The sequence below is a fragment of the Dama dama genome, chromosome 15 (assembly GCF_033118175.1).
Source record: "Dama dama isolate Ldn47 chromosome 15, ASM3311817v1, whole genome shotgun sequence".
Lineage (NCBI taxonomy): Eukaryota > Metazoa > Chordata > Mammalia > Artiodactyla > Cervidae > Dama > Dama dama.
In genome coordinates, this window is record NC_083695.1 from 45,141,594 (window position 1) to 45,158,689 (window position 17,096).

At 50.9% G+C, this 17,096-nt stretch overlaps 1 protein-coding gene across 1 annotated transcript; it reads right to left on the reverse strand.

Moving 5' to 3' along the window:
- Positions 1 to 234: 234 nt before the first annotated feature.
- On the reverse strand, positions 235 to 12,525 carry GDF10 (growth differentiation factor 10). Its single transcript, XM_061163073.1, has 3 exons — positions 12,207 to 12,525; positions 3,233 to 4,158; positions 235 to 1,188 (listed from the first exon to the last, which is right to left on the reverse strand). The coding sequence occupies exons 1-3, from the start codon at positions 12,523 to 12,525 to the stop codon at positions 997 to 999; spliced, it is 1,437 nt and encodes a 478-aa protein (XP_061019056.1). The 3' UTR covers positions 235 to 996.
- Positions 12,526 to 17,096: the final 4,571 nt, after the last annotated feature.

A 17,096-nucleotide genomic window follows, 5' to 3' on the forward strand; every position in this document is an offset into this window, starting at 1 on the left:
GGACAAGCCCAGGATGGGGACCTGAGGTGCAATGTAAGTGAGTAGGGCCCTGGAAGGCATAAGAGTGGCCAGTGTCTGGAGCTTAGGCTAAAGATGAGAGAGTGTGGAAATGACTTAAGGGGCCTCAGCTCCTAAAGAAGGCTGTGACCTCAGATGTCATACTTACACATGGGGATCCATTCATATTTTGGAACGGGTAACATTCAGTTTTTCAAGATACCATTGTCCCTTTAATTTATTAGCTTTCCATAAAAACACATACCATACACAATCTACAGTATAGAAAGTATAATTTACAAAAATATAAAATCTTGGTTATGTTTTAGTATTCCAACATATTGCTGCATAGGTTATTTCAATAAGCATGTTTAAACAATGCACACGCAACCAGCATGACTACCTCTGTGGGGGAACAGTGTCAACTCCCTCCTTTTTGTTTTAAAATAAAATATATATTAAGAAAAAGAAACCAAAATTGGTTATATGTGCATACTGTATGTATAAAAGCATCTGCAGTGGATTTTGAGAGAAAACATCCATTTATATCATATTCCATATCTATTTTCCAGCATCACTCTGTGGCCCAAAGTGTTTTAAACTGATTATTTAAACAGAGGTTCTTTCCATATGAAGGGAGTGAGCCCCTTCAAGTTTGTAGTCTTCTTTCCAGGTTATGAGATGACGGTCACAAGACCCAACATATGAACATATCTGGTTTTCAGGCTCTCAGAGCAGAGGGGATGGGCTGTGAGCAACCATCAGGTCAGGTTTAATTCCCAGATCCCTTTAAAGGATTCGAACTGGCACTGAGGAGGCTGAATCACCAGCAATGAAAGACCCCAGAACGATGCCCTGGGGCGACAGATGGTTGTCTGCGGGCTCTGCCCTACTTTTGCAGCTGCACCCTGAGTCAAGTGCTCACTCCAGAAGGTTCCCAGGATATTATGCTGCTGTGTGTGAGCAGGGCAGGCTCCTTCCACTCCAGAGCAGCTGGTCTTACCGGCAGGCACAGGTCTCCACAGACATGTTGGGGTACACCTTCAGAACCACATTCCGGTTCTCATCCAGGAAAAGGACCCCAAGAGAGCTCATCTTGTCGGGAACACAGCACGGCTCTGGGATGCCCGGGACGATGCCCACAGCCCTGACGATGCTCTGGATGGTGGCGTGGTTGGATGGGCGGACCATCTACAAGGGGGAAGGGAGCATGGTCACCTCCGAGCTCTGCCCACCCCGCAGTCCTCACCCATCCACCATGCTGCCCGCATGTCCTTAACTGAGGACACAGAAAGGGTGATAAGGTGAAGAAGAAAAAGTGAGAAAGAAAACAAGATGAGATCGCAGGGCTGGGTATACATTTCCTCTGAAGTCACTTACAGGCTGAGTCCTAGAGACCTTTGCAAAAGGCATCCTCCCACCCCCTTCCCCCCAAACCTTGGGCTCCTAGAGGGAAGGTGTAACCGGGAAGGCACTGGTCACTTGGGGGCAGCTGCATGTCACATATCCCCAAGGAGCATCTGGAACTGGCCAGGTGCTCCAGAGGGAAGGCCAGGGAAAAGATTGGAGAATGCACCTCGGGCCACAGCTCCCAGACTTCATAGTCCAGGGACGACACACTTGCCACGTGACTGTGTTGTCCACGCAGGAGGGGAAGGCCTGCAGACACACGTGCATCATTGGGATGGGGCTGAAAACCCAGTTCCTGGGCGGGTCTGCCTGTGAGGTGTCAGGCGCTGCTTCACTGGCATTACCCCATTTTGTCCTCGTATCCATCTTATGGGGTGGGTATGATTCTAATTTTATTGGTGAAACTGAGGCTTAAAATGTCTTGACCGAGAGCCTTCAGTTAGAAAGTAGTCTGGCCTGGAAACCACACTCGCTGGGCCCACTCCAGCTCTCTCCCCCTCCCTCTCCAGGCAGCCTCTCGTATCCAGGAGTGTCTGGGTCCCAGCTGCAAACACAGAGAATGCCATTTTTCAAGCACCTCCCCTAAGAGGAACAGCACCATGTTACAGGTGCTTCAGCTCATTGTCGGCCAGAGTTTTACATGTCCTGTGCCTCTGGTGGGGAGGTGGGAGGTGGGAAGTGAGGCCGGGACACCAGCATTTGGGGAGTTCAGACTGATGTCAGGGAAGGTGGGAAGACAGTGAAGCAGGCTGATAAGGTAAGTGCTGGGTCAGCCAGCAGGGTTGGGGACGGGGGTGGTGGGGGGGCTGCCAGATACTCACTCTGCATCTGCTGGTGCTGCATCCTTCCAGCAGACGCCTGTCTCTCTATCAGGCACCTCCCTTCCTCTCTCCTGCACATGCACAGCTTTGAGAAGAAGCCTCTTAATTCCCAAACAGGTTAGTACGGCCCTCTGTCTGGGTCTGGGATTTCCCCAGCTGACTGATTTATTTACGTTCACAGTGAATTTACGCACTGACTTCCTCTCTTGGAGGGGAAGGCATGACCTGGAGCTCAGCGGAGGAGCTAAGTAGGAGGAAAGTGTGTGCTCTGGGCCGAGGTTGACATCCTCTGGCAGCCAGCCCACGACAGTTCAGGCTGTGGGGAGATGGATGGACAGAGCCATGGCCCAGCCCAGAGGGAAGGTGAGCATCTGAAAACCCAGGTCAGTGCAATGGAGCAAACAGTCCCACGTGTGTCCTGCAGACTTGTGAATGATGAGAGCTAGTTGCCACGTGAGCCTCTGCCCTGAGTAGGGGAGAGGAGGGTGGAGACAGGGAGAGTCACACTGGGAAGCCACTGAGGCCAGCTCCGCTGGTTACAGACACCATGCCCTGAAATCCAAACCAGATTTCTAGAACAGCCTTGGCAAAGAAGGGGTTTAAGAGACCGGACCTGTGTACGGGGGTGGGGGGTGGGGGTGCCGTGGGGGAATGGCCAGTGTCCACGCAACCTCTGTGATTTTGCTGTGTGGAAACACACACCTGAAAGGATGGATCTCCTGCTCGGCAAAAGAAGAAAGGTTCTGATTTAAAATTCAAATCCTATGAAGGCAACACTTTCAAAAGGACAGCCAGAGAGCATCAATCTGTGGGTTGTATCCACCCAACAGGCTCTCATTTGGGCATCTCTGTTTAGCTATTCCCTGGCTCCAATAGATGGGAGGTGTTATTATCCCTATTTACAGACAGGAAACAGAGTGAGGAGGCAGAGGGACTTGCCTGCAAGGTCAGAGCTGAGGGTGACAATGAGCAGAACACAGCAGGGTGACCCTGACACACCCTACCTTGGGCATGGGGAACTCGCAGGCTCCTGAGCAGTAGTAGGCGTCGAAAGACTTGGGTGAGATGATCCATTCATTCCACCCTATGTCCGCGAAGTCCACCTTCAGATACCTCCGGGAACAGACCCGTGGCTCATCCCATTGCTTCTTCCGGGCTTTCTGCATCGTCTTCTCGTCGAAGTCCAGCACCTGTGAGGAGGCCATGAACACATCCTGGCCCTTCTTCCTGCGGTCCTTGCGGCCTGGCCGTGGCTTCAGCGCACGGAAGGGGCTGGGCCACAGCTCGTGCTTGTGGTAGTGCTGGGCGTGGGGGGCATGTTCTGGCCTCTCATCCAGCCCAGGCAGCTCATTATTCTGGAGGGGCCCGGTGGCCTGTGTGGCCCGGCGCACTCGGGGGTCTGCTGAGCTGTTGGGGGCTGCACCAGGCTCGGGGTCCCCAGCCTGGAAGGGGTCGTATCTCTGCAGTGTCACCGCCACGCTGTTGGGCTCTGAGATGGCCAGGTCATTGGCATAGATAAGAATGTAGGGCGCGTGAGGGCCGAGCCTGGGTACCCCCATGTCCTTCTCCCCAGAATCCAGCTGAGCAGACAGGAGCAGCTCGCCATCCCGGCGGGCCGCCTTGACAATGAGGGAGATGTCCTTGGCCTGCCACAGGCCTCGCGGCGGGGGTGGCAGGGCCATGGCCCCACGGAGCAGCCCCTGAGTGGCCGTGTTCTGCGAGAGGCTGCGGAAGAGCAAGTGCTGGCGTGCGGGTGGGCCAGGGGGCAGCAGGCGGCAGGATGCATTCTTGGCCCGCTGTTTGCAGGGTACTTCACGCGCCGGGGGCCACCGTGGCTCTGAGTAGAAGTGGAATGTGGCCGTCAGGATCATTTCTGAATCTTGCATGGAAGTCAGGTTGAAGAAATACACGGCCTTCTGGTTGACCACTTCTGTGAGGGAAGGACAGACCACATCCTGTTAGGTTGTCTCCTGGATAGGCCCCACGTTCACAAGGTCTTCCTCCTCAAGTTAAGGAGGAGGAACGCCTACTGATGAGAGCACTTCCAGGCCAGCCAGGCTTTCCTCATCCCTTGTAATTCTCACATTGAACTGATGAGGGCACCCTTTGCTATTTTCAGTGACCTGATGAGTATAAGGGATTAAGGTCAGAGAGGTCGGGGATTGTCCACATCCCATTACAAAGAAAGGAAGGAAAAAAAGCCGGCAGACAGGGTAAATGCTCCGGGTTGCTGCACCCTGAAGCTCCCATTCCCACCCCTGTGCTCTGATGCCCCTCAATGAACAAGTGTTCCCCACCTCCTTCATTCATGAGACAAGGTGGAATGAGGTATCTGGGATAGCTTGGGTTACAGTGGTGCCACCCCCACCCCCGCCACCTCTTATATTTGCACAGCCCTCTATTTTACAGACGTTAAATGCAGTCCTTTGTCCAAATGAGGCAAATTAAGTAGCGTGCCTCACACTGTACCTGCACTCTGAGTGGCTTCTGAAAAAACCTGAACTTAAGAACACAGCCATTTGAGTATCTGCTATTTATTCTGCCCAAGACCTTTTAAACTTGTTTTACAAGGAGACAGCACTATCAGGGTTGTATCAGGTCACTCAATAGAACCGCCAACATCAGGTTGCTCTCCAGAGGCCAGAACCATGATGGGGACCAGGATCCCTCCAACACATGTGGGGTTGACTTGCACAAGTTCACCAACAAAGCAGCCCCACCCTTCAAGCTGGGAAAGACCCTAGGAATCAGGCTTCCAGGCCCTAATGGGACAACACCTTGCTCATCTGCCTCAGAGGGACCTAGAATCTCTGTCTCACCTGAATGCTTGGAGGATTAAATAAATAACATATATAAGGTGCCAGACACAAAGGAGGAATCCCCCAAATGTGCTTCTACACCACTTTTACCTAAATGACCCAGGCTGGCAGAGGAAGTGCCTCCTACACCAGTGCAGGCCCCTCTCACTCAATGGTCCAGCTAACACAGCTGAAAAAGTATCCAATTCAGGTCAACTCTGTCATTCTGCTAACAGGTTCTCTGCTACAGAACACTTAAGAGGGTTGAGAGTAGACATTTCTGACTCTTTCCAAAGAGCTGGCTCTTCACAGCAGGAGGCAAGCATCTCTGGCCTAGAAACCTGCAGTTCTTGATGAGAAGGAAAACAGCAGACTGGGGGGAGCCAAGATGGGACTTCCTAGAGGAAAGCACCTTGGCTCCCCTTCCAGTGTCAAAGTAGAGAGCAAGAGAGGTACTAAAGAAGTATAACTGTGACCACCAAGGTCAGGACAGCAAACTTGGCTTGAGGTGTGTATGACCAGATGAAGGTGCTGGGAGGACTGTCCCCTGGGTGGCAAGACATGATGTAGAGGAGCAGAGTGTGGCCTGCCCTGGAGGTTATTTCTGCATGGGGTACAGGAGGGGAATGGTACATGCTGCCCTCCCTTAGGATGGAGAACCAAGGAGAGCATGCTCAGGAACTCAGAGAGGGAGGAATCTTAGCAGTCAGGCAGCCTGATCAATTACCCTCAGGGCAGGCAGGAGTCCTTCCTCCATTTGGCTTGAATGCCTTTGGCCACAGGCAGCTTTGCCTTTACTAGGCAGCCTGCTACATGAAGACCCTCCCTGCTGGGAACCGTGTGGGTGGGTAACCCCCAAGCCTCCAGTGGCTTGAAGGGCCACAGACTGGCCCAGCTCTGACTGTGCCTGCATCCCTACATTGCAGGGAACTCCAGACTGTGACTGAGAGAAAGGCCACCTACCTGAAGTCTCCTAGCTTGGATTAGCCCTGGCTAGAAAGGAGAATCCACAAAGAGAAGTCCCTATTTCCTGTGAACCATGCTGGTGCCTGTGGCTCCCGTCTCATGGTAGCTAGAAAAGATCCTTCCTTCCTCCTTCCTATGATTCCTCTCTCCATTCCTGCACCCTCCCCCGCCTCCCTCTCTTTTCCAGATAATTATTTGGGATACTTCTACTTTGGGCTAAGTGCTGGGCCAATCAGGATCCTGGCAAAGGTGGTCAGAGGTACTCAGAGGAGTTCATTCCAGGGATGGCATTCATTCCAGACAGATGGCAATGGTTGGGAGCGGCTGCAGTGCCTGTCACAGCTTCACAGGACACTGTCCACATGAGGCCCCCCCATGAGCTGGGTGTTCTCAGCATCAGGTCACCATCCTGCTCCTAGCCTTCCATAGCGCCCCCTCAAAAAAAACTCAACCTCTTACCAAGGCCCTATGATCTGGCCTGCCTACCTCCCCAACTCCATCTGCCCTCCGCACCCCCATCTCTGCCCCAGTCACCCTGGCTTCCTCTCCTTCCACACATGAAGCTCCCATCTCAGGGCTTTCTCCCAGCTATTCCTTCTGCCATTATCATTTCTCCCACCGGAATCACAGTGCCTCTCTCCTTCAGGGCTCCACTCAAGCAGCATCCCTAACAAAGGGGGCCACTGGTTTCCCTGGCTGGAGGAGCAGCCCCATCACTTTGTCTGTCCTGGGCTTCATTCATCTTCATATCACTTTGGGACATGCTGATATATATTTCATTGTAACTTTTTCTCTTTCCCCCTAGAACACAACGTTCAAGAGGGCAGGGCTTTGTCAGCTGAGTACACTGCTGTATCTCTAGATCCTAGTGCAAAGCCTAAGTGATTGTCACTGCTCAGAAATACATGCTGAATGGTAGGGTAGGGAGGGGTCTCTGCTAGATCAGTCTGCTTCACTGAACAAAGAGGGTTCCTGGCCTGCTGCCCTGGGGCTCAGCAAACATCCTGAAAGAAGTCCAGAAAGTCTCTTTCTTTGGAAAAACACAGCCAATTATGCAAATTCAGCTGGAGGCACTGCATGGCAGGACATTTGTCCAGTTACTTCCCTTTGAGCCTTAGTTTTCTCATCTTTAAAATGGGAATAATATTGTTTGCCAGTCAGGAAACTGAAAGTTCCAAGCATATATGCAGGCTTGATTCCTTGTGTTCATAATCAGAGCAGCAGAGAAGGCAAATGGACAAAAACATGGAGCTTCAGAGAGGGTACATGACTACATAACTTCCCTAAAGTCCGCCAGTTGGTAAGGGGCAGAGTCAGAGTGTGCTTCCAGGCCTGTCTGACCCCAAGCCTACGTGCTTCCCCATCCTCCCTAACTAGGTACCTTGGATAGAATCTGGGTCTGCCTAACAGCTAATTAACGAAGGTCATGTGCTGTGAAATCTTAAATATTTTGCAAACACAAGTCATTACTTGGATGATTTTGCATTCTGACTATCCAGGAAAGAAAGGACCTGATTTAGACAAGTTGATCTCTCTATGGATCTTTGGAAGTCTTAGAACCTTAATCAGGTCCACTCTACTGGGCACTCAACCTCCTCCTGACTTGCTAGGGATGGGACTGGAGGGGAAAGAGATAGGGAAAGGGCTCTAGCCCAGTGGTCGCTCCAGGCTCCCTACTGGCCAAGAGGACCCTCAGACTGCTCTGCTAAATAGAAACAGAATCCACTTGGAGATCTGTCCCTTCACCTATTGCCCCTGAAACATCCATCAGGGAGACTAGCATGAGAACACCAGACTGAAGATGTAAGCACCAGCATAATCAGCTGGAAGAAGGTAGCCGTGGGCCAGTCAGTGGTGGTGCAGAGAAGCAAAGAGAACTAATATGTACTGAGCATTTATTTCTAGGCAGGCTCCAGAGTCAGGATGTAAACCCTGCTTCATCACTGACTAGCTGTGGGGTCTTAGGCAAGTCACACAACCTCTCTGTGCCTCAGTCCTAGGCAGAATATGTGTGCATGCTTCCTGCACACCCTCACCAAGGTGTCTGGCACGCAGCACGTGCTTGGAACACAAGGTCATTTGGTTTCACAAGCTTCTGCTACACTTAGGACCCCACACCCCTGACCACTGTCCTTGTGCCCACCAGGAGGCATTGCCACCTGTCCCCTCTCTCCACCTGGAGCCTGAGAATTTTCACAGCCTCTTTCCCTTCCTGCATCCAACCAATCCCAGTTGCTGCATCTTGTTTCTCCACAACCACCCTGAACTCTGCATCTTTCCACCACTGTCTTTGCCTATAACCTGACCTCAAGTGCCAGTGTGACCCCAGCACACTGTCACCCTCACACCCACACTCACCCTTCACAAAGGAATCATCTATCACAGATGAAGAGTCAATATTCTTCACAACCTCTACACACCACTAAGAAAAAGATAAGAACCCCAAGTGGATGAAGTGATTTCCATAGGAAAATTTGCAAGTGGCCAAAAAGCATAAAAAAAACTATTCAGGATGACCAGTAATGAAAAAGCACCCCAGTAACTTCAAATAAGAATGAAAATATGGCAAGTTTTACATGCATGTTGAAAATATAATCCCATTAGGATAAAAACTATATGTAATATTCCACAAAATACCAACTCTGGTTATATCTGGGTTGTTATTGGGGATAATTTATTTTCCTTACTATGATTTTCCATGATTTTTGCATAGTATGCATTACTCTCATAATCTCTCCCCTCTCCTGTTCTCTTTTCCACCCCCCACTCCCACACACACACTCTACACTGCCCTAACTGCCTATAGGCAAATTCATCACACTCAAAGCTCTTGATGGCCTTGATGGACCACTGATCCACTTCCATTTCTTAACTCTCTCCTCCTGTTATTTCCTCATTGAAACCAAACTCCTCAGAGGTCCTGGTGCACGGGGGTATGCTTCACTTCCATAACACCCTCTGCTCTTCAGAATCTGTCCGGCGCTTCCCCTGCTCTGTGGAGGCTTCACCAGCCCTTCCCCATCAGCCCTTCCCCTGCTGGGTGAGTGCTGTCCCCTGGGGCTCCTGAAGCCCATCCCCAGCCCTTTCTTACTCCATTGTTCTACTTGCCCTCCTGCTCACATTCTTCTGTTTACTTCTTCCTTCTCGACCAGCTTGTGAGCTTTTCTGAAAAGGGCCAATGGTATTTGTTTCTTTGTGTCCTTTGAGCTTACAGCATCTGCCACTGAATGAGGTGCTCAGGAAAAACTTCGGCAACTGAATGTGACTTTTCACATTATTGATAGATGGGTATGTATCATTACTTGCATTTTAGAGATGGCACCAACCTCAGAGAGGTTAAGTAACTTGCCCAATATTCTATGGGTAGGTGGAAAGGCCTAGATCGTTTGGGGCTGGAGGTGTCTAACCTTTATGGTCAGGTTCAGAAGCTCTCTCCATTGATGTGGACTTGTAGGGAACAAGACATACTTTGGGAGCAAAGGAAGGGAGGGAAGGAGCAAGGTGGTTGGAGTAATAATAGTAGAACTAATACACTACTGAACTTACGCGTGCCAGGCAGTGTTAAGCACTGGACTTATTGCAATTCATTTGAAAAGCCCTATAAGGAAGAGAGCATAATTAGCTCCATTTTAGAAGTGACAAAACTGAATCATGGACAACTTCAGTCCCTGGCCCAGGTCACAGATTCAGGATTTGGTCCACCTCCCAGCCTGCACTTGGAATCTGAGCTGTGCTGCCTGTTGGCAGGCAGAGGACATGGTTCCACTGCAACATGGGCTGCGGGGACCACCCCATTGAGACAGCAGAGGCCACCGTCCTGGAGCAGGCTGGTACTGAACCGATCCAGAGCTGAAACCCTTACATCTGTGCCTCATTCATAAAATAAGGAGTCCTGCCCAGGCTCACACCTCCTCATAGCAAGGTCACTGGGCATGAAGTAGGCACCTCTGAGGGCTGCCCAGGAGCTGGGTACGAACCAACTTACGGCAATCAAGGGAGGGGATGAGAAACCAAGCTTCCCGAGTCAGACGCAAAATTTAGTTCATCCCACTGAATCTTCACGTTGCCTCTATGTGCAAAGAAATCAATGCTCAGAGAGGTATAGTAATGTGCTACAGGACACAACCAGTAGCTGGTGGAGCTGGGACTTGTACCCATGGCTGCCAAATGGTTCTAAAGAAGAGTGCTGGATTTATCAGAAAGTCCAAGATTGGTCCAGAATAATTCTGATCTGCCTAACAGAGTAATTGTCTGTTTCACCCTCTGTCTTCTACATCCTGGGCTCAGTTTTGATGGAAGTTTGGAGAGGGGCTGGCAGTGCAAACAGCCTGATCCTGACAAATGGACAGTGCCAATCATTGCCACTGTGAGCAGTTCTGCCTGCCCTGGCCTGAGTTTCTTTATCTGTAAAATCAGAGGGCTGGATCTGAAGTACTGCCACCATGTTCTTTTCAGGGCTAACTGTTGCTTCACTGCTACTTGTACCCCCAGTCTATGAAAACAGAAAAACAGATTGTGCACCTTCGTGCCTGGGCCTGTAGGAGCCAGGTGGGCTCCATGGGCATATTCACCCCTTATTGCAGCAGTAACCTTGCCAGCCTTGTTTTCCTCAGCTGCAAGGCTTTGGGGACTGAATTAGTGGATGCAAGGTCAAGTCTACATCTCTGTGAACACAAATGTTTTGTATATGGGGAAACACAATGTAACAACACCTAACCCAGACAGTTCTGGGCTGAAGGTTTACACATATCATTTCATGTCATCTTTCCCTCAACTCCACAGGGAAGATACTGCCATGACCTGCCAACTTTGCAGATGCGTACACTCAAGTCCACAGAGCTTCATTTCAGCCATTTGCCCAAGGTCACAGTCATGCTAGATGAATCTTGAGTGACTTAATAATAATACTCCAGAAATGTGCCCCAAGATGTGACTAAAGGCACCGGGGAGGATGGAGTTAGATCTGGTTGGCTTGGAACCCAGGAACACTGACCTAGTGAGTCTGTCCAGTAGGGGATGGGGGTGGGGTAGGGGAGGGGCCTCTCTGTGGCAGGAGTTCCCAGTATACATTTATGGGAGACCAAGCTTCTGGAATTTGGCTCTGTGGTCATGGGTGTGTTACCCCAGGATCTGACCCCAGGCTGTCTGGCTGCCCAATATTGGGCTTGTTCCCCTCTACCTCAAAAGGGGGCCTTACAGATCAATGATCTTTCTCCTGATGAATGGCCTCCTCCTTCACAAGGGCTGCAGGGAACCCCTACCCACATTTTCTGCAATGGCATTCTGAGACCATGAGTAATCTCCATGACAACAAGGGTCTTCCCTCAGCCCCTGCCACCAGGTTGCCCCTCTCCCCTCTGCTCACTCAGGGCCTGCAGAGGTAGCCCAGGCTGGGTAGGCAGTCAGTGGAGGCTGGATTCTGAAGGGCTCTTGGAAGCAGGGCGGGTAGGGGTCTGCAAATGATCTCTGTCCAGCTTCATCCAGGGTGTGGGAAGAGGGGAAAGGATCTGCCCAGGAGGGGCAAGAGCAGGAGAGAAAAGGGGAGCACCCCCTGCCCAAGCTTCTAGACCTTTCCTCAAACCACCATGGTTGAACACTTCATGCCAGTGCTCAGCAGACTTCAGTCCCATGTACCCCAGGCTGGGCACTCAAGGCCACCCTGCTTCCCCAACCCCATACCCACTAAATGCCCCAACTACATGCTCCCGGGCCCAGTGCTGCACTTCCTTCAGGGCTGCATTATACCCACCTGATGGGCTCTCCTCAGCGCCTGCCTCATCTGTCAAGAGCCCACATAACTAAACCCTGCTACATGGAGCCCCCCGACCCCACCCTCACCCTCTACCCACACACAGACCCTGAGCTCCACCAGCCCAGTGCCATCTTCATCCTGTGCTTAAAGCCTTGTGGGTGGGGTGGTCTGTGTCCGGCAAGTTTTCCACCTTCGCAGGCTTAGCGGCACCCCAGGGGCAGGAAATTTGTCACTCTGTGTCACTTTGGCGTTCCCACTGGAGGCTCAGGGCCTGGCATAGAGTGCTGAGGGCGCGGAGGGGCGAGGAGGGGCAAGGTGGCATAGTTAATGAAAGAATGAATGAAGTAGTCAATGAATAGAAAGAAGAGGAAATGCAAAGGTGCAGGGATGTGAGAGGATGGACAAGTGAGGAGGACCGGGGGGCGACGAGAAGGGGAGTGGGGGGGGGTCCCCTCTACTTACCCAGCCGGGCACGGAAACTGCGGACCGTGTTGCCCCCTCCCGGCCTCGCGCCCCTTCGGCTGTATTTCTCATAAAGCCGGAGCATGTGGACAGCGACCATGTCCTGGGCGCCTGGGTTCTGAGCAGCGACCACGTCTCCTGGAGACCGCTGGGGGTTCTTGTCCCCGGCAAGGCCGTCGGCGGCCGCGGGCGGGGCAGGCCGAGCGGCGGCCGTGTGGCTGCCGTCCGCGTCCCGGAGCAGCAGCAGCAGCAGCAGCGACAGAAGCGGCAGCTGTTGGGACCCGGGTCGCAGGCTGGTCCGAGCGGGGCCACGAGCCATGACGGGTGCGGAGGCGAAGGGGCCAAAGCCGCCGGGGAGGAGGAGAAAGGAGATCGAGGACGCACAGGAGGCTGAGAACAGACCCGGCGGCAGGAGGGCACGTTGACTGCACACGCAGGCGGGGGGGCTCGGGATGCCGAGAACCGCGCGGGGCGCGGGGCAGAGCGGGGCGCACACCCGGGCGCACGGTAAGGCCAGCGGTCACGGCAGTCCGGAGCCACGCAGAGCCGAGCCGAGCCCAAGCCTGCGCGCTGCCTTGGCGGACTGAAGGCAAAAGTTTGCAGCCCCAGGCGCGCTCGGCTCGGCGGGTTCGAGGGGCGGGGCGGGGCGGGGCGGCCGGCGGAGCCTAGAGGGAGACCCGGCTGAACGCCCGGGACCACTCCGGGCCGCCGCCGACACGGCAATCCCTGGTCCGACGCGGTGTGCGTACGCCCGAGTGTGGCGGCGCGCGCGCGCAGGGGTGTGCGCCCGAGTGTGCGCCCAAAATGTAGGGGGCGTGGGCGTAGGCAGGCGCGCTCGTCGCTCCCCTGCAGAGATCCGGAGACCCGGGGACCCAGCCCGGCTCCTGTGTGTCGGCGCCTTGGCCTGGCCTGGACTGCGCGAGGGCTGGGAGGCATTTAGAGGGGGGCCCTCCTGCCGGGTTGCCCCTGCAATGGCATGTGATGATTGTGGTTGCAAGATGACAGCTCCCCCGTGAGGAACCCAGGCGGGGGTGGGGGGGAGGGGGATGTGTGTGCGCCCAGTTGTCTCTGAGCCAGTGTGCGTCCAAAATGCAAAAGTGAGGGGAACACAAACCCTCCCTGGGCATCCTTTGAAAAGAAAAACCTTAACACTAAAGCTCAACCATCCTAGGGTAACTGAAACAAGATCCTGATTAAAATTCATAATTAGTCGATTAACTGACCCTTTTTTTGGCAACAATAACTCCTGTTGAAGAAACATATCAAAGGTGCTTATTAATCTTTGGACATCAGGCTTGTCCTGAAAAAAAGGACATGGTTTTAAATTGTTTTACAAAACGTTTCCGGAGCTGCAGGACAGGAGAAGAAAAAAACTTGACTTTCCCAAGAAAGTTTCACAGTGAGGGTACAGTGAATCCTGGCCCACCACCTCTCAGTTTAGCCCTAGGGCAGTAGGTCCTGAACTTCATCTTGCCTTTAGCTGGATTTCTTGTCCATAGATAAAATTTTAGGGCATCTGTGAACTTGGATGGAAAAAGCTTACATCTGTATTTTCACTAACCTATACCTGAAACTTGGGTGTGTGTGTGTGTTAGTCCCTCAGTCGTGTCTGACTCTTTGCAGCCCCGTGAACAGTAGTCCACCAGGCTCCTCTGTTGGTGGAATTCTCCAGCCAAGAATACTGGAGTGGATTGCCATTCCCTTCTCCACGGGATCTTCCTGACCCAGGGATCAAACCTGGGTGTCCTGCATTTCAGGCAGATTCTTCACCAACTGAGCCACTGGAGAAGCTTGAAACTTAGCATTCCGTATATAAAAAACCCAGGTAAACACAACTATAATGGTATTAACCCTACCTGTGATTTTGTCTCCAATGGCCACCAACCACAGATATTTTCATATCACATTTTCTTATCATGTTTTCGGATTTCTCAAAATTATCACTCTTGCTCATCACTATTCTGAAATTAAAGTAATTAATTCTGCTGCTATTTACTTAATGAATTCATTAAAAGACATGTATACTATGTTGCAAAGTTGTTTTAAAAAACATTTTGATAGCTCTATTTGAATGTGATTGGCTTCTTCTGTAACCCTGCATAGTAAGAACAGTCTTTTGAGAAAGGGTCTATGGGCTTCTTTGGACTGAGCTAGGAGCTCAAGGCCCACACAGAATGTTTAGGAACCCTTCTGAGGGAAGGAAAGGACCTCTTCAAACTCATATTCTTCCAGTAAGGTCCAGGATGCTAACCATACTACATTTTAAAGGACTATCTGCAAACTTGCAAACATGCTGTTCCCATTCCTTGGTAACTCTGGGTTTCCTGAGCCAAAATAGTTACTTTTCTTGGAGGGCTCACATTCAATAATTGGAAAATTGCTGGAGAAAGCTTCCATTTGGTGTGTAAAGCACAACCCATTTGTAATTTTTCAAAATCTTGTAGTGTCAAATTAGAGGCCATCCCATTGAAAGCCTCGGAAACTTTGGCCTATAGCTTTTGGAAAAATGATAGAGAAGCATTTTATTTCTTTTGATAATTCACACACTTCATGTTCAACTTCCCATTAGTATAGCTCCCATTTGTCCGGTGAAACAGTTTTCGAAAGCGATTTGCTTGAAGGTGAGGTGACCAGTCACAGTCTTGGACTTGATGAATCTCTCCTCATAAATGATCCACACCAACTTTTACTACTCCATTCTCCCACCCCCATCCTCACTTCCCTCTTTCTCCGTGTGCCCCTTACTTCCCCTCCGCCCCCCCTCTCTCCTTCTCCCCCAGAATGCCTCTGACCTGTACCGGCTGGGGGTAACCTCTGCTCATGGGTAGTTTTGTCTCTGCTGGGGCCATACACAATCGAGGCCTGTGAAAAGGAGGGTGAGTCCGCAGGAGGCCGGGACAAGCTGGGCTATTCGGGGTCTGTGTCCATTAAAGCCTCCTTGCTCTCCTTAACTCATTCCCGCTCCATTCAAGCCAGCCTGAGGGTCAGGCTTTAGGCGGCACTAAAACCTGTAGGGTCCAGATTCTCTGACATTGTTGGGAAAGAATTAAGGCATCAGCCAGGGACGGCTAATATTTCTTGCCTCATTTTATTGCCGAACAGCGGGACTGTAAAGTCTTGAACACTGGAGCACTACGGCCCCCTTTCATGTAGCCGAGATGATGGGATAAAAATGTGTTTGGTGAAGCAATTCAGATTACCACCGGGTCACATCCTCGCTGGCTCCCAGCATCGCCTGCAAACAGCATCGCTGAGACAAGAAACAATAACTGTGCAACTTCAGCTCAGGCACAACAGTGTTCCTAGCGTGGAAATGAGGCTAATTGTGGAGCTTGCCAATGAGAATGTTTGGTTTTTAATAGCTCAGGCTACAGCTCAAAATAAGAGTTGAGATGGCGGATGGTAGATACAAGTCGCCAGAGCTGTGATTTCTTGCAGCTTGTTACTAAAATGGTCCCAATCCTGGGAGCATCCAATGCTATTTTTATCAAGGGCTCTGAAGTCTTGAACTTACCGTTGGGGATAGAAAATATTCTCTTTTGGGTGGTGAGAGATTGTTTGGGGCCCCTGTGTCTCCCAGGCCTATCTGCCACATATTTCTGGGATAGCAGAGTTTTCTTAGGCTCAGAAAACCCTGAGGCTCCATAGTTATAAAGCTCTACACTTGAATGAAGGAGAAATCAAACTCTGGACAGTTGGGGAAGCAGGCTCATTTGGTTTCATACGGAACCTCATCCCAAATAAACCCGAAGGGAATGTGCCTGAGCAGTTATTTCATGATGTTGTCCAGTTACCTTGTGGGAGAATCGGTTTGTGGCTCTAATTATCTCTGCCACCTAGGGACAGCCCTATCATCTCTTTGGAACCCCGGGTGCTTCCTGTTTAAACGAGAAGGCCACAACATGCTATGCCTGAGTCTATAGCCTCATGTCAACTCACTCTTGGAAATGAGAGCATCTCCATGACCTTTTAGAGTCAATTGAGATAAGGTTCATAGCCCTATTTTCAACCCTTTCTTATTGTATGGCCTTAAGCAAGTTACTTGTCTTCTCTGGGCCTTGGTTTCTTCAACTCTAAAATGGAGACAAAAGTAGGCTATTAGGATTATCATCCTTAAGGTTTTAACATGAGGTGGTACTAAATAGCATTGATCCTTATTAACTACTCTTTTTGTTTATCATGTGTTTCAAAGAGGTTGTAGCCTGTTTAAAAAGGCTCCAGATTCTGGGAGATCTGATGAGAAGTTCAGTCTGCTCATTCCTTGTTCTGCAGAGGAAATGTGCACAGTGCCAAGAGCTGAAAAGATAAAGAAAAAGAGAGAATGTTTCCTTGTTTAGGAAGTCATAGACTTCAACTAATGTGCCTTTATCATCAGTATCTGTGGGTCTCCATCCAAGGATAGGGTGAATGATTCATACCTCTTCATCTAGATTTCCTAAGCTCTTGGCCCTTAGGACAAAAGAAATGCGAGCAAATCCCTCTTCCCATTTGGGGCATGAGCTGTGAAAAGGCGGCTGAAGGGTTTGCTGGGACGCTAGAGACAAGAATCCCAGGGCCTCCCCCAGGCCGCCAGGCCGGAGTGTAATAAATCTGTGAAATAACAAGCACAAAAGACTTTATAATCAATGACAGATTTTATTTTTGCTCTGGCAAAATCCATCCATGGAGTTAACATTTTATAGGGAAATAACTACCCACTTTGTGACTCCTCCTCACCCCATATTCTCTTTCTGAAAGTTGGGAAAAACTCAGAGAATCAAAGTCAGCTCCTCGGAGAACCGTGGCAGGAGAAAGCATGACTTTCCCCGGGCGGGAACCCAACTCTCCCGTTACTTCCTAGGGTGGCTCAGGCCATTCATTTCTGTTTTGCTAAAATACCCGTGACATGTG

Bases quoted from the DNA above. Each gene is read 5' to 3' on its own strand.
- GDF10 (XM_061163073.1), bottom strand. From the start codon at position 12,525: ATGGCTCGTGGCCCCGCTCGGACCAGCCTGCGACCCGGGTCCCAACAG. The intron at 4,159-12,206 runs GTAAGTAGAGGG...CTTCCCTCACAG, and splicing joins CAGTTTCCGTGCCCGGCTGG to AAGTGGTCAACCAGAAGGCC. The intron at 1,189-3,232 runs GTAGGGTGTGTC...TCCCCCTTGTAG, and splicing joins GCGAGTTCCCCATGCCCAAG to ATGGTCCGCCCATCCAACCA.